The following is a 27307-nucleotide window of genomic DNA, read 5'->3' on the forward strand; positions in this document are numbered from 1 at the left end:
GTCTGTATAGCGGTACATTTAGTATCCATGGCCTTGCTGTGTGTCACTATGTAACACCTTTGTATGACACTGTATTACAGAGGTATTCATTTATATACAGAACGCCGGCTGTGCTAGACTGCAGGGGGCCGTGGTCATCACCCCCCTCCAGTAATGTCTGTTGAAGATATATAGAGGGGGCATGACGACTGTGGTTGCTTGTAATCCAACATGGAGCAGAGTTCTCTCTGTCCCCTCCACGATCAGACATATCATCCCCTATACTTTAGATAGGGGATAAGATGTCTTGGGGTGTAATACACCTTTAATCAGTCCAATTTTTGTGTGTCTGTCACATGACCAGGACAGATTTATGTAATTATTTATTTATTTTAACAGTTTCCAAGAGCGATACTATAAGAGTTCTTATTTAATTTCAGCAACATTTACTGAAACTACCTATTTAATATTAAATCTCCCGAATAAAGTGAAGCCTTTGTTATTAATGATGACAGATGGAGATAGGCTGCATTGTTAGGCATTAATATGATACAGAAACTGGTATTACTACCATTTGTGTCCAAACTATTTGGGATATATATATATATATATATATATATATATATATATATGTATATATATATGTCTATATATATATATATATATATATATATATATATATATATATATATATATATATTCGAGTATAAGCCGAGTTTTTCAGCACGATTCTTCATGCTGAAAACACCCCCCTCAGCTTATACTCGAGTGAACTCTCCGCTGACCTCCAGATGTTTCAAAACTACAACTCCCAGCTTGCTGGGAGTTGTAGTTTTGAATCCTCTGGAGGTCTGCAGGTTGAAGACCACTGCGGCCTTCAACATCAAGCAGCCCCCCCCCCCTCTCACCCCCTTTAGTTCTGTACTCACCTCCGCTCAGCGGGACGTTAGGGTGCGCTGGTCCGGTGCTGCAGGACTGTCCGGTGGGGAGGTCATCCGGTGTGATAATGGTTCCGGGCTGCCATCTTCACCGGGGGGCCTCTTCTCCGCGCTTTGGGCCCGGCCCCGGAATAGTCAAGTTGCCTTGACGATGACGCAGAGGGACGTTCATTACCAATGTCGTCGTCTGTGTCGTCGGCAAGGCAACGCCTCTATTCCGGGCCCGCAGCGTGGAGAAGAGGCCCCACGGTGAACATGGCAGCCCGGAACCACTATCCCACCGGACAACTTCCCCATCGGACGACCTCCCCACCGGACAGTCCTGCAGCACCGGACCAGCGCACCCTAACGTCCCCTCCGAGCGGAGGTGAGTACAAAACTAAAGGGGGTGAGAAGGGAGGGGGCTGGATGATGTCGAAGGCTGCAGTGATCTTCAACCTGCGGACCTCCAGAGGTTTCAAAACTACAACTCCCAGCAAGCCCGGACAGCCGATGGCTGCCCGGGCTTGCTGGGAGTTGTAGTTTTGAAACATCTGGAGGTCCGCAGGTTGAAGACCACTGTATCAGACATTGACAAGCGGTGATGATGAAGGGGGGGGGGGGCTGATGACATGTGGTGATGATGACAAGGGGATGATGAAGGCGGGTGTGGGATGATGACAAGGGGATGATGAAGGGGGGGGTGGGATTATGACAAGGGAATGATGAAGGGGGGGTGTGGGATGATGACAGGGGGATGATGAAAGGGGGTGGGGATGATGACAAGGGGATGATGACAAGGGGATGATGAAGGGGGGGATGATAAAGGGGGGTGTGGGGTGATGACAAGGGGATGATGAAGGTTGGGAGGGGATGATGACAAGGGGATGATGAAGGGGGGGTGGGATGATGACAAGGGGATGATGAAGAGGGGGTGTGGGATGATGACAAGGGGATGATGAAGGGGGGTGTGGGATGATGACAAGGGGATGATGAAGGGGTGGGTGTGGGATGATGACAAGGGGATGATGATGAAGGGGGGTGGGGATGATGACAAGGGGATGATGACAAGGGGATGATGAAGGGGGGATGATGAATGGGGGTGTGGGGTGATGACAAGGGGATGATGAAGGTTGGGAGGGGATGATGACAAGGGGATGATGAAGGGGGGTGTGGGATGATGACAAGGGGATGATGAAGAGGGGGTGTGAGATGATGACAAGGGGATGATGAAGGGGGGGTGTGGGATGATGACAAGGGGATGATGACAGGCGGTGATGATGAAGGGGGGATGATGACAGGGTGATGATGATGAGGGTGTTAATGACGGGGGTCTGGATGATGACAGGGGGGATGATGTATTTCCCACCCTAGGCTTATACTCGAGTCAATAACTTTTCGTGGGATTTTGGGGTGAAATTAGGGGCCTCGGCTTATATTTGGGTTGGCTTATACTCGAGTATATACGGTATATAAAAAAACATATATATATATATATATATATATATATATATATATATATATATATATATATATATATATGTTTTTTTCCCTCTTTGTTGCCAGGACCTCACAGCCCTATTGTTCTATTAAAAATCTATCTATTAGAAGTCCCCATGGCAACCGCAACTTTTTCTGGTGGTTCTCTAACCCAGGTGTAAGTTGACAGCTGTTTTCCACTCTAATGCTCATAACAAGCAGGAATTACATTGTAAAGTGAACATATGCTTTAGTTTGTTCATGAAAAATGTATTTGGTTTATTTGGTATCCATTATTATTATAAATAATAATAATAATTAGTATTATTATTTGTCCAACAGAGATAAGTGATGTGACAGGACTCCCCAGTACATGAATCAAATACCGTATTTTTCGCCCTATAGGACGCACTGGCATATAAGACGCACCCAATTATAAAGGTGCAAAATCTAGAAAAAAAAAGATTCTGAACCCAATAGTGATCTTCAACCTGCGGACCTCCAGATGTTGCAAAACTACAACTCCCAGCATGCCCGGACAGCCAACGGCTTTCCGAACATGCTGGGAGTTGTAGTTTTGCAACATCTGGAGGTCCGCAGGTTGAAGACCACTGGATAGGAGGTAGTACTCACGTGTCCCCACCACTCCAGACCCGTCACCGCTGCCCTGGATGTCGCTCCATCGCTGTCGCCACGTCCCCGTGGTGTCCCCGACGCTCCGGACGTCTTCTTCCCCGGGATCTACGCTCTCCGTCGCCGCCATCACGTCGCTACGCACGCCGCTCTTATTGGATGACGGAACGGCGTGTGCGATGATGTGATGACGTTGAAGGAGAGCGCGGGCCCTGAAGGGGATCCCGGCACGGAGCAGACACCGAGGAGGCAGGTAAGGTCCCTCCCGGTGTCCTGTAAGCTGTTAGCGGCGGTCCCGAACAGCCCGACTGAGCAGCCGGGTTAGTGTCACTTTCCCGTCAGCTTTGATTGCTGCGTCTGAAGGGTTAATACAGGGCATCACCGCGATTGGTGATGTCCTGTATTAGCCCCGGGTCCCGGCCGTTGATGGCCGCAGGGACCGCCGCGATAGGTTTTGGGGAAGAAAAAGTGCGTCTTATACGGCGAAAAATACGGTAACTGCTTTTATTGTAGTACACATAGCCTCATGTAGTACAAAAGCCGACAGATGCTTTAGTGCGGCTCCTCACACATCCTCCGGCCTCAGAGTTTGGGGAGCCGACAAAACAGCCTGTCGTCTTCTGTGCTATGTGAGGCTGTGTACCATAATAAACACTGCTATTTGATTCATCTACTGGTGAGTGCTGTCACATCATTTCTCTTTATCGAATATTCATTTTAGTGGGATTTATAGCATTACTGTAGCTGTGATTAAGCACTATTAAACAGAAAGGAGTTGGTTGTGTGAGTCAATGTGTAAGCTGTATTGTGAGCTGAAGATGGTGCCGATGCACTGTTCTTTGAGGGCAAAGAAAATTATTTATTTATTATTTATTTCTTTATAGCACCTTGGGTTTTAGGGCAATGTACATACAATAAGAGTTAAAATACATAGCATGAACATGCCACAAAATAAATGGTAGACTAAATAACCAATGCAAGTTTAAAGAGAGGCGGTCACTACATGAAATTCTGACAGGCTTGAACAATGAATCACTTGGAATGGTTGTGCCATTTCAGATTAATACTAATTTATGGCCATGAATGTGGCTCTGAGTCTTCTGGAAGGTCCCCAGTCCTGATTTAGCGATCTCTCCCTATTTGCATGAAGCAAGAAAGCTGTCAATCAGGGCAAATGGGCAGCTTCAATGACTCGGAACCAAGTTCAACAGAACCTTGAAAAGACCAAATGTCATGTTAGAAATAGGGAAGGTAAAATTTAGCCATACTATGTCACCTAAAACCTGCCATACTAAACACTTTTGAGCTGCTGTATATTGCCTTTGTATGGCATCATGTCATTAACATATATTCTTTTAAAGCAATGATTTTAGAGAAGAGTATATCTGTAAAATGCCATTTGCTGTAGCATGTAAGCTCCAACAGAATTGTCACATATGGGCAGGGAAAAGGTAAAGTCTTGTACTCGCCCACAACCTCTTTCCCTTCCTATTGCATATCCACCCCTAATTTACAGATCCACAACCACAAAGACGGCCCCTGCTTATCTACGTGCTGGGACCTCAGAGTCAAAATAACAAACTACAAAAATACTCAGTCACAGGTCATGGGAATTTCAGGAATACCAAAAGGGAAATGCACACTTAACAATATAGAGGAAGACAAACAAATAAACCAACAGATAAATCAATGTCAGCAGACCAATGTCAGAACCGAGAGAAGAAAAGAGATACCAAATTAGAAAGCAAGGGGTTAATCTAGGAAAAAATGAGCCAAAGTTACATACCAGAAAGCAGAATACCATACAGAACGCTAGCTAGAGAAATAATCTTTCATTGCCAAAGGTGTATAGCTAGTAAATGCTTAAATAGCCAGCTAAATAGGTGTGGTCACACCAGGTATCTGATAGGTGGGCTGGACAGAACCATGATAGGCCAACCGCAGCAACCTAACACAGAAAACAAACAGGACATTTTTACAGGAAATTTAAAGAAAAACCTTGGTTTTCCAAGGTACAATATGAAGCCATACAGAATTATATATGCCATATGATAGCTTCATTACACTTTGATTCATATAAAACCCTGGGCATTTGCCCTTACTATCTTAACTGTACAGAAAGGTAGAAAACCTAATTGGCTTTCAATAAAAAACTTAGCTTTCCAGCTTCAGTCCTGATTTGTTATATTTCTTCATTATACAAGAACATTTTTATTTTCCACTAGAAATATTCTTTGACTTAAGTTGCTATGAAAGGATTAGTGGAAAGATTCAAAAGAGAAGAGACAATATGGCAGTCAGCTGATTCAATGTCTACTTATCGAGCCTATATTAACCTGAAACATTGTACTCAGGTACTGTCAAACCCCCAGATAAGAAGATGAGCCTCAGTCATTACTAGAAATTTAACTGTCAGGTTTAGTTATAAAATTGGACATTTCAATAAACACATCACAGTTTAAAGAATATAAAAAAGCCATGGTTATTTTATAGCAAATTTTTCTTCTCCAAACAATGTTAACTGATGATCTGGCAAAAGTGAGAAATGAATAGGAAATTGACACTGATAAGCTGATTAGTAAATTATATGCGGTGGAAGTTCCAATTCAGCAAAGTGCTTAGGTGAAGGAGAGAAAAGACAAAAAAAGATCCGGCTTGCCAGAGATCTTACTCAGCAAAAAACAAATGAATTAAAATGATTGCCCTTCTGCTTATTAAAAGAACACTGTCTGATAAATCTCACACTCCGCAAGGTCAACACTGTGCTTAAAGGGGAATTATGGTGGAAACAAGTAGAAAACAAATGTTTTTAAATCAACAGGTGCCAGAAAGTTAAACAGATTTGTAAATTGCTACTATTAAAAAATCTTACCGTATATACTCGAGTATAAGCCGAGTTTTTCAGCACCATTTTTCGTGCTGAAAACACCCCCCTCGGCTTATACTCGAGTGAACTCTCCGCCCTCAGTGGTCTTCAACCTGCGGACCTCCAGAGGTTTCAAAACTACAACTCCCAGCAAGCCCAGGCAGCCATCGGCTGTCCGGGCTTGCTGGGAGTTGTAGTTTTGAAACCTCTGGAGGTCCGCAGGTTACAGACCACTGCGGCCTTAGACATCATCCAGCCCCCTCTCACCCCCTTTAGTTCTGTACTCAACTCCGCTCGGTGCTGGTCTGGTGCTGCAGGACTGTCCGGTGGGGAGGTCGTCCGGTGGGATAGTGGTTCCGGGCTGCCATCTTCACTGGGGAGGCCTCTTCTCTGCGCTTCTGGCCCGGCCCCGGAATAGTCACGTTGCCTTGACGATGACGCAGAGGTACGTTCATTACCAACATCGCTCTGCGTCGTCGTCAAGGCAACGCCTCTATTCCGGGCCCGAAGTGCGGAGAAGAGGCGCCCCCAGTGAAGATAGCAGCCCGGAACCACTATCCCATTGGACGACCTCCCCACCGGACAGTCCTGCAGCACCGGACCAGTGCCGAGCGGAGGTGAGTACAGAACTAAAGGGGGTGAGAGGGGACTGGATTAGGTCGAAGGCCGCAGTGGTCTTCAACCTGCGGACCTCCAGAGGTTTCAAAACTACAACTCCCAGCAAGCCCGGACAACCGATGGCTGCCCGGGCTTGCTGGTAGTTGTAGTTTTGAAACCTCTGGAGGTCCGCAGGTTGAAGACCACTGAGGGCGGATAGTTCACAAGAGGATGATGACAAGGGGATGATGAAGGAGGGTGGGGATGATGACAAGGCGATGATGAGGGGGGGTGTGGGATGATGACAAGGGGATGATGACAAGGGGATGAGGAAGGGGGGTGTGGGATGGTGACAAGTGGATGATTACAAGGGGATGATGAAGGGGGGTGTGGGATGATGACAGGCGGTGATGATGAAGGGGGGATGACAGGCGGTGATGATGAAGGGGGGATGATGACAGGGTGATAATGATGAGGGTGTTAATGACGGGGGTCTGGATTATGACAGGGGGGATGATGTATTTCCCACCCTAGGCTTATACTCGAGTCAATAACTTTTTTCCTGGGATTTTGGGGTGAAATTAGGGGCCTCGGCTTATATTCGGGTCGGCTTATACTCAAGTATATACGGTAATCCTTGCAGTAGTTATTGGGTGATATATAAAACAGAAAAATCTGTGAATTTATTTTCTGCCTGACAGAAGTGCTCTCTGCTGACACCTCTGTCCGTGTCAGGAATTGTCCAGATTAGAAGCAAATGTCCATAGAAAACCTCTCCTGCTCTGGACAGTTCCTGACACAGACACAGGTGTCAGCAGAGAGCACTGTTGTCAGGCTGAAAAGGACTTCACAAATTTCTCTATAGTATGTCTGTATTACTAGAATGGTTAAGATTTTTAAATAGAAGTAATTTACAAATCTATTTAACTTTCTGGCACCAGTTGATTTGAAAAAAAAAAATTCCACCAGAGTTCCCCTTTAAATACATTTTTAATCAGTAATGCATCATGATTGTGATCATTGGCTGCCTTACGGACTTTTAATAATTTGGCTTATAGAATTTGTCTCCCCGTGTATGTAAAGAATTACTTTCTGCGGTATCTGAAGCCAGATCGTGTGCCGGAAAGTCCTGCTTCATATTCTAATAAAGTATAATTGACTGTGTGTTTATACACCATATAGTATTATGTCAAGAGTGAACATCAAATAGGGTTATAAGTTCAAGGGCAGCGATTTAATAAGAGAGCAATGATCGCAATACAGAGTAATGGCTAATTTTAATAAGAAGGATTATATAAATGAAAAGTCCTTGAATTTGAACTACAGAGTCCAGAGAAGGCTGAGTAAGCGTATCTAGTGATAGCTGTACTCCATCAGTATATGACTACACATGTAGCATACAAACATAGAAGACTGATAGCAGAAAAAAGACCACCTGGCCCACCTAGACTTTTTTTTATTTATTTCCTTTTTATTTGTATCTTAGGCTTAGTTCACTTATCGTAAAAAAAAAAAAAAAAAAAAAAAACAAAGCATATTTTATTATTGTTCACATTTTTAGATGTTTTTCTGACCATTTTCCCCACTTTTTTACAGAAATTGGCAAAAAAAATAATAAAAAACGGCTAAAAGTGCGAGAATTATTATCATTATTATTTGCAAAAATTTGTGGATTTACCAACCATATCTGAAAGAAGTTTTTTCTGAGCATCAACTAGTCTTCGGGAAAATAATATTTTGGCATTGCTTCTGGCCGTGTCCCTAACTAACCTTAGATTGTGCCCACCTTGTTTTGAGTTTTGCATCTTATTTAAAACATCACCCTCTTTTTAACCTCTTAAAGACGTAGGGCATACCTGTATGCCCTACGCCCGGTCACGGTGTTTAAAACGGGGTCACACTGATCGTTGTGCCGCGTGCTATTAACTCTTCAGACGCGGCGATCAAAGTTGACCGCCGCGTCTGAAAGTGAAAGTACCGTATATACTCGAGTATAAGCCGAGTTTTTCAGCACAATTTTTCATGCTGAAAACGCCCCCCTTAGCTTATACTCGAGTGAACTCTCTGCCTGTCAATCCCTTCATCAGTGGTCTTCAACCTGCGGACCTCCAGATGTTGCAAAACTACAACTCCCAGCATGCTGGGTGTTGTAGTTTTGAAACCTCTGGAGGCCCGCAGGTTAAAGACCACTGCGGCCTACGTCATCATCCAGACCCCCCCCCTTTTGTTTTGTACTCACCTCCCCTCGGCGGGAAGTTAGGGTGAGCTGTTCAGGGCCATCTATGCAGCTGGGACCGTCCGGTGGGGAGGATTAGTCATTGCGGGCTGTCCATTTTCAGCGGGGGGCCTCTTCTCTGTGCTTCGGGCCCGGCCCCGGACTATTGATGTTGCCTTGACGTCGACGCACAGGGACGTTCATGCGCAATGCCCTGTGCGTCGTCGTCAAGGCAACTTCACTAGTGCAGGGCAGGCCCGAAGCACGGAGAAGAGGCTCCCCCGGTGAAAATGGACTAATCCTCCCCACTGGACGGTCCCTGCAGCACAGATGGCCTGTGCCAGCTCACCCTAACTTCCCACCGAGGGGAGGTGAGTACAAAACAAAAGGGGGGGTACTGGATGATGATGAAGGCCGCAGTGGTCTTCAACCTGCGGACCTCCAAAGGTTTCAAAACTACAACTCCAAGCATGCCTGGACAGCCGATGGCTGTCCGGGCATGCTGGGAGTTATAGTTTTGCAGCATCTGGTGGTTCGCAGGGTGAAGACCATTGATGAAGGGTTTGACAGACGGTGATGATGAAGGGAGGGGGAATGATAACTAAGGCCGCAGTGGTGTTCAACCTGTTGACCTCCAGAGGTTTCAGAACTACAACCCCCAGCATGCCTGGACAGCCGATGGCTGTCCAGGCATGCTGGGAGTTGTAGTTTTGCAACATCTGGAGGTCCGCAGGTTGAAGACCACTATGGGAGCTATAACACTGCAAAAAACAAGGGAAAAAAGTTAACAAAGGTCATTTAACCCCTTCCCTAATAAAAGTTTGAATCACCCCCCTTTTCCCATAAAAAAAAACTGTGTAAATAAAAATAAACATATATGATATCACCGCGTGCAGAAATGTCCGAACTATGAAAATATATCGTTAATTAAACCGCATGGTCAATGGTGTACACGCAAAAAAATTGAAAATAGCGTATTTTTGGTTACTTTTTATTTAATGAAAAAATGAATAAAAAGCGATCAAAAAGTCCGATAAATACAAAATTGGTACCAATAAAAACTTCAGAACACAGCGCAAAAAATTAGTCCTCAAATTGGCCCATATGCAGAAAAATTAAAAAGTTATAGGGGTTAGAAGATAAGACTTTTTAACATAAATTTTCCTGCATGTAGTTATGATTTTTTTCAGCTATCAAACCCCCTCCCGTAGGCTTGCATTGAGGGGCGGAGCGTGATATCACACGGGGGCAGTGTAGTCGCCGGTAATCAGACCTGGAGCGAACACGCTCTGGGGACTGATTACAAATGGGGTGCCGCGTGCAAGATCCCGGGGGTCCCCAGCGGCGGCACTCCCGCAATCAGGCATCTTTTCCCATATCCTTTGGATAGGGGATAAGATGTCTAAGCACAAGAGTACCCCTTTAAGGACCATGGGCGTACGGATACACCCTGACGTCCTGTACGCCCCTGTGGGAATTTTGGTCTCCGCCACTCACTGGGTGGGGACCAGACCGGGATGCCTGCTGAAATCATTCAGCAGGCACCCCATGTAACCCCCTGGGGGGTCCGGAGACCCCCCATGTCGGTCAATTCAGACCGGCAATTTGCAACAATTCCAGGTCAATCGGGTCTCTGCTGACACTGTGACCCAGAAAAAAAAGGGTGAATGGGGCTCTCTGAGAAAGCCCCATTCACCCTTACCCAGCAGGAATGAGGTGGCACAGGTGCCACCTCACAATCACATGATTGATCGGTTGGAATGATCAATCACATGATCAGGGCCGGCGGTGGTCTCCTACTTTTGCCTGGCCAAAGTTTGTGTCCTAACTCAGTTTTTTGCAACCAGTGTACCTCTAGCTGTTACAAGAATACAATGCACATTGGTTGTGAAACACTGAGTTAAGTAACATGCTCTCAGTGTTTCACAACCAATGTGCCTCCAGCTGTTGCAAAACTACAACTCCCAGCATGTATGGTCTGTCAGTGCATGTTGGGAGTTGTAGGTTTGCAACAGCTGAAGGTTTGCCCCCCCTCCCCCTCATGCGAATGTACAGGGTACAGTTTTCCACTGCAAGTTTGAGATGCGGCAAATTTTCTGCTTCAGCTCAAACTCCTAGGGAGAAACTCACTGTAAACCCCAGCCAGTGTGAATGTACCCTAAAAACACTATACTACACTACACCTTCACAAAATAAAAAGTAAAACATTACATATACATACACCCCTACACAACCCCCCCCCCCAATAAGAATAAAAAACGTCTTGTATGGCACTGTTTCCAAAACGGAGCCCCCAGCTGTTGAAAAGCAACAACTCCCAGTATTGCCGGACAGCCATTGACTGTCAAGGCATGCAGGGAGTTTTGCAACAGCTGGAGACACCCTGTTTGAGAAACACTGCCATAGGGTATTTTGGTGACGGTTGCCAATCCCCAATTTAGTCCTCAAATGTGCATGGCGCTCTCTCGCTTTGGAGTTTCTCTCACATTCTGACTTAAACGCAAATCAATAAATACCCACATGTGACCCCATATTGGAAATTACACCCCTCACGGTATGTAACAAGGGGAATAGTGAGTCTTAACACCCCACGGATGTTTGACAAAGTTTTGTTAAAGTTGGATGTGAAAATGAAAAAAAAAATTTTTCACAAAAATGCTGATGTTAGCCTACATTTTTAATTTTCACAAAGCAAAATAGGAAAAAGCCCCCCATAATTTGTGACACCATGTCTTCTGAGTATCGAAATAACCCATATGAGGACATAAAGTGCTCTGCGGGCGAACTACAATGCTCAGAAGACAAGGAGCGCCATTGGGCTTTTGGAGAGTGTCCGAAATTGAAGGCCATGTGTGTTTATAAAGCCCCCATGGTGCCCCCAGCAGTGGACCCCCCCACATGTGACCCCATTTTGGAAACTAATGTAATGTAATAAGGGGTACAGTGAGCATTTACACCCCAGAAGTGTCTGACAGATTTTTGGAACAATGGTCCATGAAAATGAAAAAAATTATTTTTCATTTGCACAGCCCACTGTTCCAAAGATCTGTCAAACGCCAGTGGGGTATAAATGTTTACTGCATCGCTTATTAAATTCTGTGAGGGGTGTAGTTTCCAAAATGGGATCACATGTGGGGGGGGGTCCACTGTTCTGGCACCACAGGGGCTTTGTAAACGCACATGGCCCCTGACTTCCATTCCAACCACATTCTCTCTCCAAAAGCTCAATGGCGCTCCTTCTCTTCTGAGCAGTGCACTTTCCATCCACATATGGGGTATTTCCATACTCAGAAGAGATGGGGTTACAAATTTGGGGGGGACATTTTCTCCTATTACCCCTTGTATGTAAATGCAAAATGTGGGGGAAAACCAGCATTTTAGTGAAAAAACAAATTAATTTACACATCCAACTTTAACGAAAAGTCGTCAAACACCTGTGGGGTGTTAAGGCTCACTGTACCCATTGTTACGTTCCTCAAGGGGTGTAGTTTCCAAAATAGTATGCCATGTGTTGTTTTTTTTTGCTGTTCTGGCACCATAGGGGCTTTCTAAATGTGACATGTCCCCCAAAAACCATTTCAGCAAAATTTGCTTTCCAAAAGCCAAATGTTACTCCTTCTCTTCTGAGTATTGTAGTGCCCCCGCAGTGCACTTGATGTCCACACATGGGGTACTTCCATACTCTGAATAGATGGGGTTACAAATTTTGGGGGGCATTTTCCTATTACCAATTGTAAAAATGTAAAATTTGGGGAAAAAATGCATTTTAGAGAAGAAAAAAAAGGCTTGGTCCTTAATGGGTTAATTAGGCGAGGACTGCACTGTTGACTAACTTTGAACCAGAAACCACCACCCTCAAAACATTCTCTTCTAAAGTCTTCACTAACATAGAACTGTCAAAACTATACTAAAATGATTACTTTTGTTCTAAGGGCATTACAAACACCAATATCAACCCTATTGCCCACTTTTGTGTCATCAGAAAAGAGGCAAACCTTATTTACCAAACCTTCTCCTATGTCACAAATATATTTCAGGGATTGAATCCAGAACAAACTCTTGTAGTCACCACTTTGAACCAATCTCTGCTCAGAATATCTGTATTGAGAGGTCTTGCGCACCATAATATAGTACTGTATAGATAACTGCACCGCTCACCTTTAATGGAGCATCAAAGACATATATACATCATTAGGTAGATCCCATGATACATCTGAGGTTCACACCTCACACGTCACCGTTTTGGGATTCCCCTTCATCATATTTATTAGGATAAAAGAAACTCACACTAGTAAGAGGAAGATTGTGATCCTGCTCCTTCATCATAATGAAATGATGATGGGGAATCCCGAAACAAGTCATTGTTAGGTGGAAATTTTGTCTTAATTAAAGGGGTACTCCGGCGCTAAGACATCTTATCCGTTATCCAAAGGATAAGGGATAAGATGCCTGATCGTGGGAGTCCCGCCGCTGGGGACCCCCGTGATCTTGCATGCAGCACCCCGTTACAATCAGTCCCCAGAGCATGTTCGCTCCGGGTCTGATTACTGGCGATGTCACGCCCCCTCCCATAGGCTTGCATTGAGGGGTCGGAGCATGATGTCACATGGGGGCGGAGCTGTGACATCCCAATGCTCCGGCCCCGGGATTGCCAGTAATCAGACCCGGAGCGAACATGCTCCGGGGGCTGATTGTAACGGGGTGCTGCGTGCAAGATCACGGGGGATAAGATGTCTTAGCGCCAGAGTACCCCTTTAATATTCTTATTGTATATGTTTGGAGAACGTTTAGGCACTTATTTTTTGTTGTTGCTTTTGTACCTCTTCTTAGAATACACACCATGAACAATAACCCTCTGGTAGCTATCTTTCAGCCAATTGCAAATCCACTAAATTATCCAAGTATTAAGTCCAATTTTCATTAAATGATCTATTAGCTTTTCTGTGCAATTGAATTAAAGGCTTTGCTGCAATCCAGGTAGGTGATATCCACATCGAGCCTTCTTCCAACACTTTTGTAACATAGTCAAAGAAATCAATGAAATGAGTATGATATAATCTGTCCTCAGTAAAGCCATGCTGGTTTAGGTCTGAAAAGTTGTTAATTTTTTGTTTGCCATCAATAATCTTTCAGGAAAGTTCTACAATTTTTATTACTGATATGATGCTGATTAGGACAGATGGGTAGAGGGGGTACAAGATAGCCTATTCTCCAAACACCAGAAACAACTCCTGTTATTAACATGACTGCACTGTGATAGCTATTCCTGTACTCAATGCCAAAAGATCCAGTATTAAGAAAAAATTGTACTGGTGAAACTCCAAAAATTAGAATATCGTGCAAAAGTTCATTTATTTCAGTATTGCAACTCGTCTGCGGAAGGAAGCATAGTGCTCCAAAATCTCCTGGTAGACAGATGTATTGACCCTGGACTTAATCAAGCACAATGGACCAACACCAGCAGATTACATGGCTCCCCAAATCACATAATATATTGGGGATTTGGGGTTTTCATGAGCTGTAAGCCATAATGATCACAATTATGACAAATCACGGCTTTAACTATCTTGCATTTAATGTAATGAGTCTCTAATATATTAGTTTCACCTTTTAAGTTGCATTACTGAAAGAAATTAACTTTTGCATGATGTTCAAATTTTTGGAGGTTCACATGTATTTTCCAGAAACAGAGCCATTTGTTCTTAAAGGGGTACTCCACTGGAAAACATTTTCGTTTAAATCAACTGATGCCAGAAAGTTAAACAGATTTGTAAATGACTTCTATTAAAAAAAAATAAAAAATCCCAATACTTCCAGTACTTATCAGCTGCTGTTTAATACACAGGAAGTTCTTTTCTATTTCAATTTCCTTTCTGCCTGACCACAGTGCTCTCTGCTGACACCTCTGTCCATGTCAGGAACAAGGATTGCTATGGGGATTTGCTCCTACTCTGGACAGTTCTTAAAATGGACAGAGGTGTCAGCAGAGAGCACTGTGGTCAGGCAGAAAGGAAATTCAAAAGGAAAAGAACTTCCTCTCTACTAAAGAGCAGCTGATAAGTACAAGAATAGTTGGTTCATTTTCAAATCCGTTTAACTTTCTGGCACCAGTTGATTTAAAAGAAAATGTTTTCCATTAGAGTACCCCTTTAAGCTGTGTAATATTGCAGCTCAAGCATGACTTGACAACTTGACTAATTTGTTAGCTTGTCTATTAGTAAATATCTGTCCACTATATGTAATGCAAAGACATCTACTGGTACTGTTGGTTAAGTGAATATTGTAGAAGTTATCAAGTCTATTCTACCGTACATATAATTGTATTATCTACATTATAAAAAAAAAAGTTTTTGTTGACGACAGGTACACGTTAAGCATAAATTAGAGCTTTAACATTTTTTTTAATCACTTTCAGTTTCCATTATTAATTGAAGGGAAGTATTATAGTTAGCATTTTGTTCTGTTTTTAACACTCATCGCTCATTCGATTCAGACCATAGGAGTGCTAAGTGAATTCTGGGAAAACCAGTCACTGTTGCTTAATAGAACTGCAACGTCTTCCACTTAACAGCGAGATGATTTCAAACATTAAGCCGTAATGTTGTGGTTAGCGCATGGAATGATGTGACAATAAGTAATGTTGATATGGTATCATGTTCTGCCTAATTGACCACTGTACAATAAAGGATATTGCAATGTTAATGAGCAATATGCCGGATAATTGCAAAGCATCTTAAGCTTGTTTGCACTGCACATATTATTATTGCATCAATTCCTTATGTTTCAAATAAATATTGGTTAAAACATGAATTTACAAAGTTGCTGAAAGACTAAACAAAAACTGGATTGAATCATTTTTTAAAGAATGCACAGTGGTCCCTCAACATACGATGGTAATCCTTTCCAAATGGACCATCGTTTGTTGAAACCATCGTATGTTGAGGGATCCGTGCAATGTAAAGTATAAGACAGTGGTCTACAACCTGCGGACCTCCAGATGTTGCAAAACTACAACACCAAGCATGCCCGGACAGCCGTTGGCTGTCTGGGCATGCTGGGAGTTGTACTTTTGCAAGATCTGGAGGTCCGAAGGTTGAAGACCACTGGCATAGGAAGTTTTACTCACCTGTCCCCGCCGCTCCGGACCGTCACCGCTCGTCACAGCTGCCCTGGATGTCGCCTTCCATCGCTGTCGCCTCGTCCCTGGGTGTCCCCGACGCTTCGGCAAGGCCTCTTCTTCCCCGGCATTCTCGCTTTCTGTCGCCGCTCTCCGTCGCCACCGTCACGTCGCTACGCACGCCGCTCCTATTGGATGATGGGACGGCGTGCACAGCGACACGATGACGACGGAGAGCGACGACGATGCAGGGGATCCTGAAGAGGACGCGCCGGAGCCCCGAGGACTGGTAAGTGATCATCAGTGGACCACACGGGGCACAGTAAACGGCTATCCGGTGACAGCCATCGTAGGTCGGGGGGTCACTGTACAGCCGTGGTGGCTCAGTGGTTAACAATGTTTGCTTATTGCATGGGGTTTCTGCAGTCTAATCTGAACAAGGGTGGCATGTATGGAGTTTGTTGGTTCTTCCTATGTTTGCATGGATTTTCTCTGGGCAAACAGGTTTATTTCCAATACTCAAATGGGGGTTGGACTGGCAACAATCACCCCATTAATTGATTCAACTGATGCTACACACACATTTCTGCTGTTCCTGCTTTCATTCCCAAGCTCTGGCTCAACAGGTTTCTTAACAAAAGACAAGTAGGTTGGGATCTTGGGAAAGAACACCCTCAGACAAAGCATGTTTTTTGTGCACAACAGGTAATGTACCAAACTATTTATTATTAGTAGTATTTTTTTTTTTATTTCAATAGTTTTACAACTTCTTTGAGCAATTCAATAGTTTTACAACTTCTTTGAGCAATTTATAAAATCCCCTTAAAGGGGTACTCCAGTGAAAACCTTTTTTTTTTTTTTTAAATCAACTGGTGCCAGAAAGTTAAACAGATTTGTAAATTACTTCTATAAGAAAACATCTTAATCCTTCCTGTACTTATTAGCTGCTGAATACTACAGTGGAAATTATTTTCCGTTTGAAACACAGAGCAGTCTGCTGACATCATGAGCACAGTGCTCTCTGCTGACATCTCTGTCCATTTTAGGTACTGTCCAGGCTAAAAGGAAATCCCCATAGCAAACATATGCTGTTCTGGACAGTTCATAAAATGGACAGAGATGTCAGCAGAGAGCACTGTGCTCGTGATGTCAGCAGACAGTTCTGTGTTTCAAAAAGAAAATAATTTCCGCTGTTGTATTCAGCAGCTAATAAGTACAGGAAGGATTAAGATTTTTTAATAGAAGTAATTTACAAATCTGTTTAACTTTCTGGCACATGTTGATTTAAAAAAAAATTTCATCAGAGTACCCCTTTAATTGTCTCAGAGTCAGGGATTGCTCATACTTGTCATTCTATTCTTGTTCACGGTCAGTAGGACATTCATACTCCCAGATACAAATATATATCTTGGATAGGAATTCAAAAGAGAATCAGCTTGATTCAGAGAATATAAACCATCACAATGGCTAATATATATACAAGCCTTTCTCCACATTTAATTTACAGTATTACTGACATTGTTATGGATACTAAATACTAACAATCACAGAAAATGCTAAGTGCTTAAAATGGTAAAATTCCTAATGTAGTGCAATATTCTAACCCCAAAGAGTAAAAAAAAAAAAGTTAAAAGGTTTAGTAAAGAAAGTAGCAACATCTGATTATGAGCAAACTTTGTTTATCAGCCCCATTTTGTGCCATAAACTACTAAAAGAGAGGACCAAAAGCAAAATTGCGGACACATAATGTCCACATTTCTACCATTAATGTGCTCTATGTAAGTCTACGGGAAAGGGGTTTTTCGCACAACATGGATGCATTTTTTTACAGCCATGTAAATACACGATTTTGCTGATAAATTTTTTTTACAAATGAAATAATCCTTGAAAAATACTTTGTAATACTGTAGCTTAATGGAATAGTGCAGTGAAAAATAACTTATCCCTATCCAAATCTCCTGAATTGGGCCCCGGCAGTCTGCCAGAAGAGGCCGTTCCAACCCCCACAGGAAGCTGCGACTGACATGCCACCTCCATGGGCCACCTTCCAGAAGACTGCCGGGGACCCCGTTTAGGAGATCACAAGGGGTCCCCGCAGTCGGACCCCTGTGATCTATAACTTATCCCCTATCCTTTGGATAGGGGATAAGTTATATTTCATTACGCTACTCTTTTAATATAATAATAATTATTCTTAATATTTATTAATATATCTTAATTTGATAATTGAGTATTTGAGAATTGATTAAAATTTATAATAATACTCAGGCTAATAATAATTACAATTATTTATTTTAATCAATTCTTAAATGAAGATACAAGGTGTATAGCAAAGGGTTTAAGGAGGGGAAAAAACTCTACTGTGACTAAATGATGAATGTTTTAACATATTAAAAAACATGATATGTATATAGTATATATATATATATATATATATATATATATATATATATATATATATATATATATGCATTAGGCACCGTTAAGCAATATTTTCAGTTTATCATTCCTTAGCCTATAAATTTATAACTAACACAACATAAGAAATTAAAAATTGATAAAGGGTTACTGCGGTGGAAAACTTTTTTTTATTTTTATTTTTTTAATCAACTGGTGCCAGAAAGTTGTAAATTACTTCTATTAAAAAATCTTAATCCTTAGTCATCCTTAATCATTAGCTGCTGAAAACTACAGAGGAAATGCTTTTCTTTTTGGAACACAGTGCTCTCTGCTGACATCATGACCACAGTGCTCTCTGCTGACATCTCTTTCCATTTTAGGAACTGTCCAAAGCAACATATGTTTTCTAAGGGGATTTTCTCCTACTCTGGACAGTTCTTAAAATGGACAGAGGTGTCAGAAGAGAGCACTGTGGTCATGATGTCAGCAGAGAGCTCTGTTTTCCAAAAAGAAAATAATTTCCTCTGTAGTATTCAGCAGCTAGTTTACAAATCTGTTTAACTTTCTGGCACCAGTTGATTAAAAAAAAAAAAAAAAAAAAAAAATTCCACCAGAGTACTCCTTTAATGTCCTACTTTGCCAAAAGGATTTTTAGTGATATAAAACAGCACCAAAATAGAACATAAGACTGTGTTCACACAGTGTATTTTCAGGCATATATTATTTTAATAAAATGTTTGCAAAATCATGGTAATGTTTTGTTTGTATTTTTGAAAGAAATACGCATGTCCATGGGGAGATGGTGGTTTGCGCGCACAGTATATAAAAATATATTTTCTTTTTTCATCTGCATAAGCATTGTTTATGTTTTGGATAGCTTGGTTGTATATTGTATTATATTGTAAATGGCCACAAAACTTTGTTACACACATACCTTTTCCAAATTTTTTACACTATTGAATTCCCAGTCTTTTTCATATTCACCTAAAATGTACACACCTAAAATACAAACTGATCCATTATGACAAGACATCTTTAATCATTTACATTCTGTATATTTGTCAAGTAGTTGAGAGTTTTTGCTTTTAATATGTTCTTCCTTTGAATCTATTATTTTATTCTTTTTACACTTAACCCCTTCCTCTGACAGCCAATTAAAATGTTTACATTAATATGGGGGAGATTTATCAAAACCTATGCAGAGGAAAAGTTGACCAGTTGCCCATAGCAACCAATCAGCTTGCTTCTTTCATTTTGGCCTTGTTAAAATGAAATAAGCAATCTGATTGGTTTCTGTGGGAAATTGGTCAAGTTTTCCTCTACACCAGTTTTGATAAATCTCCCCCATTTTATTTTCCTAGACTTGTAAAAGCCTAAACGTTCACATTTTTCCATCTATAGAGTTTGATTAGGACTTTTTTCAGGAATAAGCGTAATTCCTAATAGCACATTTTGTTTTTTTTACAATAAAATGTACACTGAAGCCGAAAAAAAGAAATACAATGTAGCACATTTTGGGGGATTTTGTTTTTATGTATGTATGCATTTTGTGGGTCAGTACAATTACAATGATACCTCATTTACATAGCATTTGTTTTATTTTACTAGTTTAATAATAATAATTTTTCTTCAAAATAAAAATGCTATTCTGACCATATAACTTTTTTATTTTTCCATCTACAGAGCTGTGTGAGGACTATTTTGTGCCAAATATCATATTTTATTTTTTCCAGCTGTTCGATGTAACAAAAAATCTGATATTATGGCATTTGGTATTTTTTTTATTAACACCATTTACTGTGCATAATCAATAATATTATATTTTCTTACATTGGACAATTTCACACGTAATGATATCAAATATTTTTTAATCAAATATTTTTTAGTTGTTGTTGTTTTATTATAAATATTTTTTTTATTTTACAAATGGAAACTGGAAAAATGGAAACTATAGGGGGACTTTTAAAAACAATCATACAATTGCTAAAACTCCAAATTAGCTGATATAGCACAGAATTTATGTTCTGTGGTACAGTAACCAATCAGCACCCAGCGATCATGTTCCAGGGGTGCCAATGCTGTGATTGCTATGTTAAATGACTTACATCAGCACTATTGCTTCTGTTGTTCCTTAGCGATGAGTTCCAGCTGCTGATATGTGCTTCATATACCCCAGCACATATCCACATGATGGTCTATATTTTAACTCCTTCTTTTATGGGAATGAGTTAAAATATAGATTGAATCTACATATTTGTAAACCGCAATTGAATGTGAGTTTTTTTTTTTTTTAAGTTTAATTCGTACATGAAATACTTCAAAAACATTATTGCTAAGCTTACTTCTCCACTATGCCAATAGAAATGTCAATATGTGTTTTAGTCCTTAAAATATAAAGGTGAATTGCTCACATGTGACAAACAATATGGCTGCACTTCCTGATGTCACTTTTGCAACATTAAGAACAAAGAATGCCAGTAATTCTATAATTAAATTAGACATAATTATCAGAATTTGGCTTCTGCACTTACTTCAAATATATTAATTTATGGTGAGTTTTATGTTTTAAGTATAAATCATCTTTCACATAAATTGTATTTTATAACATGTAAACTTAACCAGAGCTCTCTTCTAACAATTTAATAGTAAGTTTCTAAAATGTTTACTTTGGTATCTCAATACTTATTTGTTTGGTCCCATATGATGGCTAAGAGTCCAATATAAAGTTGTGAAAGTAAATGAAACATGATTGATAATAACTGAAATCTCAATACTTGAAATAGAATATATATATATATATATATATATATATATATATATATATATATATATATATATATATAATTTTTTATTTTTATTTATTTTTAAAGGGGAAGAAGCTGGTTCTGGAGATAAAAAAAAAATATTAAAAGTAGGTACAGTCTTACAGCTGGATTTCAGAAGTAATTTAAAAAGTTGAAAAATTTTGCTGTATTGTGGAAATTAACCTTTTTTTCCAGTTTTCCAAAAACAGTCAAAAACTAATTTATTTTTTTATAAATTACATTAATGTTCACAGCACAGCAAATTTGAAATCATTGAAACAAATAGTAAATAAAATGTATTCTAATTTGTATAAGGTTGCTTAATTTTATATGGGATTTACCGAGTTTTGCTATACAATCATGGCTGCATCCTAAATATATTTTTGACAATAATATGCCAATTTTTTTACCTGCAAAATAAGCATTTTTTGAAAATTTGTTTTATACTATCCAAGTTGTTTAAAGAAAAGGTAAGAAAAAAATCAAGAGAATGTTCATTAAATAAAAAAATACTTCAGAATTCAATAAAAGGAAGAAAAAATGTTAACATTTCTTCCAAAAGAGAGAACTTGATGAAAAATCAACCATAAATAAATTCATTTTTATGGCCATTGTCAATGATTGTATTGTCATTTCATGCTATGACATATTTGGATCAATTTTCGAGTTGAATTTGTTGGGTTGTTTTATTTTGGTTTTAGCTTCTTGAACCCCCTTTTAGCTCCTGGGGATGATTTTTAACTGTAACAATAATTTATAATTTTTTTTAAATAAATATTTTCCAAAATGGGTGGATTTAGAGAAACCATAAATTTGTTACTTTTAGCCATGATATGACAAACATAAGTGACCATGGCCTTAATCAACGGCTTTTAAAGGGTCACAAGTAAAATAGTATAGATACCTCTATGAGTAACACCTGCCAGTTCTTTAGCTCTTTCTATCTGTACAGAATTTCTTGGTCGTCTTCGTAAGCTTTGGGTTTGTGCGCTTGGTGAAGAATGCAGGTCCATGGTCATGCTTGATTCCAAATCATATTCAACGGCTTGGACCAGGTGGTCTTCAATAAGGCTTTTGTTGGGGGCAGCAGTTAAACAGGATACAGTAACATCAGCAGAAGTGAGAGCAAGTGTTATAGCATCAGGAGTAGCCTCAATTTGCTCCTCCAACTCAGCGGTGGAAGTGGTTTTGCTGAAACCTGTGGGACACATAGTGGCACTGGATGCTAACTTTTTCTTTTAAATGTTGCATTTTCCTGATTTGTATAATTTTTTTTATTTGGTTCAGAAATTGTCTAAAAAGTATTTCTTAATGAAAGTAAATGACATGAACACATAAAGACAGTTTTATCCACTTCAAATCATGAGTATGTGATAAACGGAGAAAATGTTATGTCTACCTTTGAATACATTCTATTTAAATCTTTTATTACGGTAATTACAGATCTTACAGAACGAAGGCTGTCAGGTATGGTGAATAGGCTTATGCATTGCAGAATTACCTGTATAATTTTAGGTGATTAACTGGCAAAGGGTAAACATTTTCATTTTTCTATATGTTTTATTATATAAAATTAAGTTGTGTCTACCTACTAAATGTACACTAAGCAAAATGTGATGTTATACACTTTATATGGCTTTATTTCTCTATAAGTTTACTTAGGTAAAACAGCTGTTTTAAGGCATACTTCCATTGAAAAAAAAAAAAAAAAAACTTTGTGAAGTACTTCTTTCCGAAGTTTAGCTGTATATGCTCCAGACTTAACTATCTAGTATGTAGTTTCCCATATTGAAATTACTTACATTCATACATAAATCTTTTTTTTTAATTTTAAACCCTGATATGAATTTAGCTCGTTGTAAGCCAGCGGAGCCCGCGGAGTGCCATATGGCCTACTTAAATCTCCGTCCTACGCCAGAAGTGGCGTCCTCTCCCTGAGGAAAGTACTGAACCCGTTTAACTAGTCAGAGGCCTCTCACCTCAGCCAAGCCAGATAACCCTGCTCTGTACTGACGAGGGGCAAGCACCCCAAAACAGCTGTCTGCAGATGGGTCCTCTTTCCTTCTGGAGAGAGTTCTGGCTTGGCATAAATCCCAATCAGTTCTGAGACTTCTTAAATGGAGCGTGAGCTGTTTTGCAGGACGCACTACCTGTGTAGGTGGTGTGGTGAGCTAATTTGCATGTTTTTGTACCCAGGAGCCCGCAGAGTGCTATATGGCCTACTTAAATCTCCGTCCTACGCCAGAAGTGGCGTCTTCTCCCTGAGGAAAGTACTGAACCTGTTTAGCTCGTTGTAAGAGAAAGAATAACTATTAGATTGTGTGGGAAGGTAAAATGTGACTGCCTTTTGAAAGGCTATGTCATAAATTCCACTCCTACAAGAATTGCCTGTATACATATTTGAAATTAGACACTATGTTAATTTCCACTAAATCAACAACATATGGGGACATTTTTCATGGTTGCTTTTGTAAGTGATTTCTGTAGGCATTTATTTTTTTTGCTTTAGTTTTGCTCATGTATGACTTATTTACCATACTATCATAGGGGGTTGATAAATTTGGCTTACATAAGCAAAAATCAATAAATCACGTTTGAAAACCAATCTGTAGTTTTGAAAAAAAATTGAGGGAACTGTGGTCTGCATTGCAGCAGAAAATGCCGGTGCGTTCAGGCGCTCTCCTCGCAAGTGTAGATCAATCCAAGGTTGGATACAAATCAAATCCAAAATGGGAAATGATATATAGGCAAAAGGATTTTATTTAACATAAAAAAATAAATAAAATGGGGATAGTAAAAGAAGGCCGTAACATGGGGGGTGGGACAACGCGTTTCGAAGGGCGTGATCCCTTCTTCGTCAGGTCCAATGGTTATGCAGATGGAGATGTCGTCATTTATCCTCACCAACCTGGTGATGCCAGGCTGTTGATGCTTGGTTGGTATTTGGCTGAGAATAAAAATAGGGGGACCTTATGCTTTTTTTGCATAAATAATTAAATATAAAAGAAAAAAAAACGCATAGGGTTTTCCATATTTTTATTTTTTCAGCCAAATATAAACCAAGCAGCAACAGCCTGACATTACCAGGGTGGGCGATGACCATTGTTACTGGCCCTCCTCAGCCTTAATAACACCACCCTGTTACCACCTAGGCCCAGGAGCGCCATTTTTGATGCTCTGGGCCTGTTGGTACCGGCTCTTCCCAGCACCCCTGTGGCAGGGGGTACCATGGTAATAATTGGGGGTTAGCGCTAGTTGTTTTTGGGGCTAACGCTAAATCCAGGCTTAGTAATGGACTCCATTTCTAAGCCTGTCAAATAAAAAAAATTTAAAACACAACATGTTTAAAAAAATGTATTCCAAGCCACTCCCCCACAAGCCTTGTTAACCATTTTATTAACATTAAACAGAAAAAAAAAAACACTGGTCATCAACACAGTCCATCGAACCAAAGAAAAATAGGTTAATATATTTATTGTCACCTGCCCGCACATCTCTCCTGCCGCACGTCTACAATTCTAAGCATGCCCTTACAGTAAGGACATGTTAGGAGTTGTAGTTATGTGGTGCGGGAGATGTGACAAGCTTGTCACCTACCCCCGCTACACAACTACAACTCCCAGCATGCCCTTACTGTAAGGACATGCTGGGAGTTGTATTTGTGTGGCAGGGGGAAGGTGACAAGTTTGTCACTAGCCCGCACATCTCCCACACCACATAACTACAACTCCTAACATGTCCTTACTATAAGGGCATGCTGAGAGTTGTACTCGTGCTGCAGGAGAGATGCACGGGCGGGTGACAATAAATATATGAACCTATTTTTCTTGTTTTTTTTTTTTTTTCATTTCAGATACATGTACCCTGTGGACTACTTTGGATTCGGTGGACTGTGCAGATGACCAGTGTTTACAGTAAGGGCCTGCCGGGAGTTGTAGTAGTGCGGCAGGTGACAAGCTTGCCACCTGCCTCTGCCACACAGCTACAACTCCCAACATGCTCTTACAGTAACGACATGCTGGGAGTTGTAGTTGTGCAGCAGAGGGCAGGTGGCAAGCTTGTCACCCACCTCACAAGTTGTAGTCATGCAAGCCAGGGAAGTGAGCGGTAATGAGCTCCACTCCCTAGGAGGAGTGATAAGAAGTACACTGTAATTTCATATTTCAAATTTTAAATTACAGTAAAGTCTGTGGCACCGTGGTTAGGAGCCCGGACTCACATAACACTGCAGCCACCCAGGACTCCCGCAGCTGGGAGATGTGCAGGAACTATCCCTGCCATCTCTCGGCGTGTACCACAGTGCTGAGGGATGGCAGGGACAGCTCCTACACATCTCCCCGCCTGGATGCGAGAGTCCCAGGCGGCTGCAGAGTTATGCCAGCCCGGGCTCCTTAGCACAGCACCACGGAGATGATATAGATGGAGTTCAGGCAGCTGCAGAGTGATGCCAGCCCGGGCTCCTTTTAACATATAACGGAGCCGCAAAGTTTTTAGTCCCTACTGTAGATCAAATTTCCCGCCGGGTCCCTTTATTGGCTGCTCGGTCCCGACCAACCACGGGATCAATCAGGAATTATGAAATTACAGTAGAGGTTATAGAACACCGCGGCGCCGAGGTATGTTAAAAGGAGCCCGGGCTGGAATCACTCTGCAGCCTCCGGGCTCCATCTGATTATATCCCTGCTACCCTAACTTAATGACGGGGAAGCTGCTTTACAACCCCCCCTTGTTTCCAACCCGCCCACGCCGCACATCTCCAACCTGCTACAAGACTACAACTCCCAGCATGCCCTCACTGTATGGGCATGCTGGGGGTTGTAGTCTTGCAACAGGTAGTAGACAGATGGGAGATGCGCAGCGCGGACAGGTGGGAGACAAGCAGGGGGATGTAAAGCAGCTTCCCCGTCATTAAGTTAGGGTAGCGGGGATATAATCAGACGGAGCCCGGGCAGCTGCAGAGTGAGGCCAGCCCAGGCTCCTTTGTACAGTTGTTATACCATATTTCTAGCTGGAGCCGTGATCTGCAAGCAGGAAATATAATAATTTGTTCTCCAAAGCCGTTTTGTAAGCCAGCTTCAGGCTGGCTTACATTTACCCTGTTTTCCAAAACTCCCAACAGGCTTGCGACTTTTTGTGTGACTTTCGCACTTGATAAATCCCTGACCACTGCAAAGTGAAAAATAAAATGTACTTTCGTAGGCCCTTTTTTTTTAGCTTTTTGCTTACAAAAGCCGCACAAAAATTTGCTAATGCGACTTTTTGTGCAAGTTTTGTAAGCAAAAAAAGAGCTCTAAATCCCTTGATAAATGTCCCCTATAAATATTCTATTTCTAGTGTAACTCGGATAAAAAAAATCATTGAAATATGGAAGATTTTTGGCAGCAAAAGACCACCTAGTTCATCAAATCTTCTCTTAATGTCCTAGGATATATGTGTGTTTATCAAAGATAGGTTTAGATTCACTTACTTATTTAAAACCTGTCTCTCCTGAACCTTCTTTAACTCTATTACAGGTTTTGATCCCCCCCCCCCTTCACTATTTCCATTTTTCCCTCCAAACTGTGAATATATTGTCTTACTAGATACATTTTTGTTTAAGATTGTTAATCATTCTTGTGGCCCTTTTTGGATCTGTTCTATGCTATTAATATCATTTATGTAGGTAAGGTCTCCAGAGCTGACCCCAGTACTTTACATGTGATCTTAATATATACAGGGGTCACAATCCCCCTCTTTCTATTATTATACCTCTAGCTATGCAGCCAATCAACTTGCTCTACTTCCTGCCACACTGTTCACTAATTTTTAGCCATGTGATCAGAAATCTATGCCCGTTCTCTTCTTAAAGTCTTCACTGACACAGAACTCCCAAAACGATACTCAGATAAATGTTTCACATTTGAAAACACTGAATGCCTCTACAATGTTACTTGATTGATATGAAGACTCTCTAGACTCTGTAGACTTAAACCAGGAAGAAGATCTGAAAAAATCAATCAGAACAAAAATGTTTTTTTTACCCATATAGCTACTTTCTATGCTTCTGAATGCATTACATATTTGGTCAATCACATATTTCTATCACAGGGCCGATGGCGTGTGACGTCACGCCTCTGCCCCCATGTGACATCCCGCTCCGCCCCTCAATGCAAGCCTATGGGAGGGGGCGTGATAGCTATCACGCCCCCTCCCATAGGCTTGCATTGAGGGGCGGAGCATAACGTCCCACGGGGGTGGAGGCGTGACGTCACACGCCGCTGGCCATGTGGTCGCCGGTAATCACGCACCGGGGACTGATTA

At 41.2% G+C, this 27307-nt stretch overlaps 1 protein-coding gene across 6 annotated transcripts in view; it reads right to left on the reverse strand.

The window, feature by feature from the left end:
- CSMD3 (CUB and Sushi multiple domains 3) overlaps window positions 1–27307 on the reverse strand; it is a 1342864-nt gene that overhangs the window by 786744 nt on the left and 528813 nt on the right. For 3 of the 6 annotated variants that reach the window (XM_056522623.1, XM_056522621.1, XM_056522622.1), the window contains exon 7: window positions 21912–22205. The exons of the other annotated variants lie outside the window; for them this stretch is intronic. In XM_056522623.1, coding sequence (XP_056378598.1) covers window positions 21912–22205 — 294 coding nt within the window. The remainder of the gene's footprint in view (window positions 1–21911; window positions 22206–27307) is intronic. 6 annotated transcript variants of the gene reach the window in all.

This window comes from Hyla sarda, chromosome 5 (assembly GCF_029499605.1).
Source record: "Hyla sarda isolate aHylSar1 chromosome 5, aHylSar1.hap1, whole genome shotgun sequence".
In the NCBI taxonomy this organism is placed as follows: Eukaryota; Metazoa; Chordata; class Amphibia; order Anura; family Hylidae; genus Hyla; species Hyla sarda.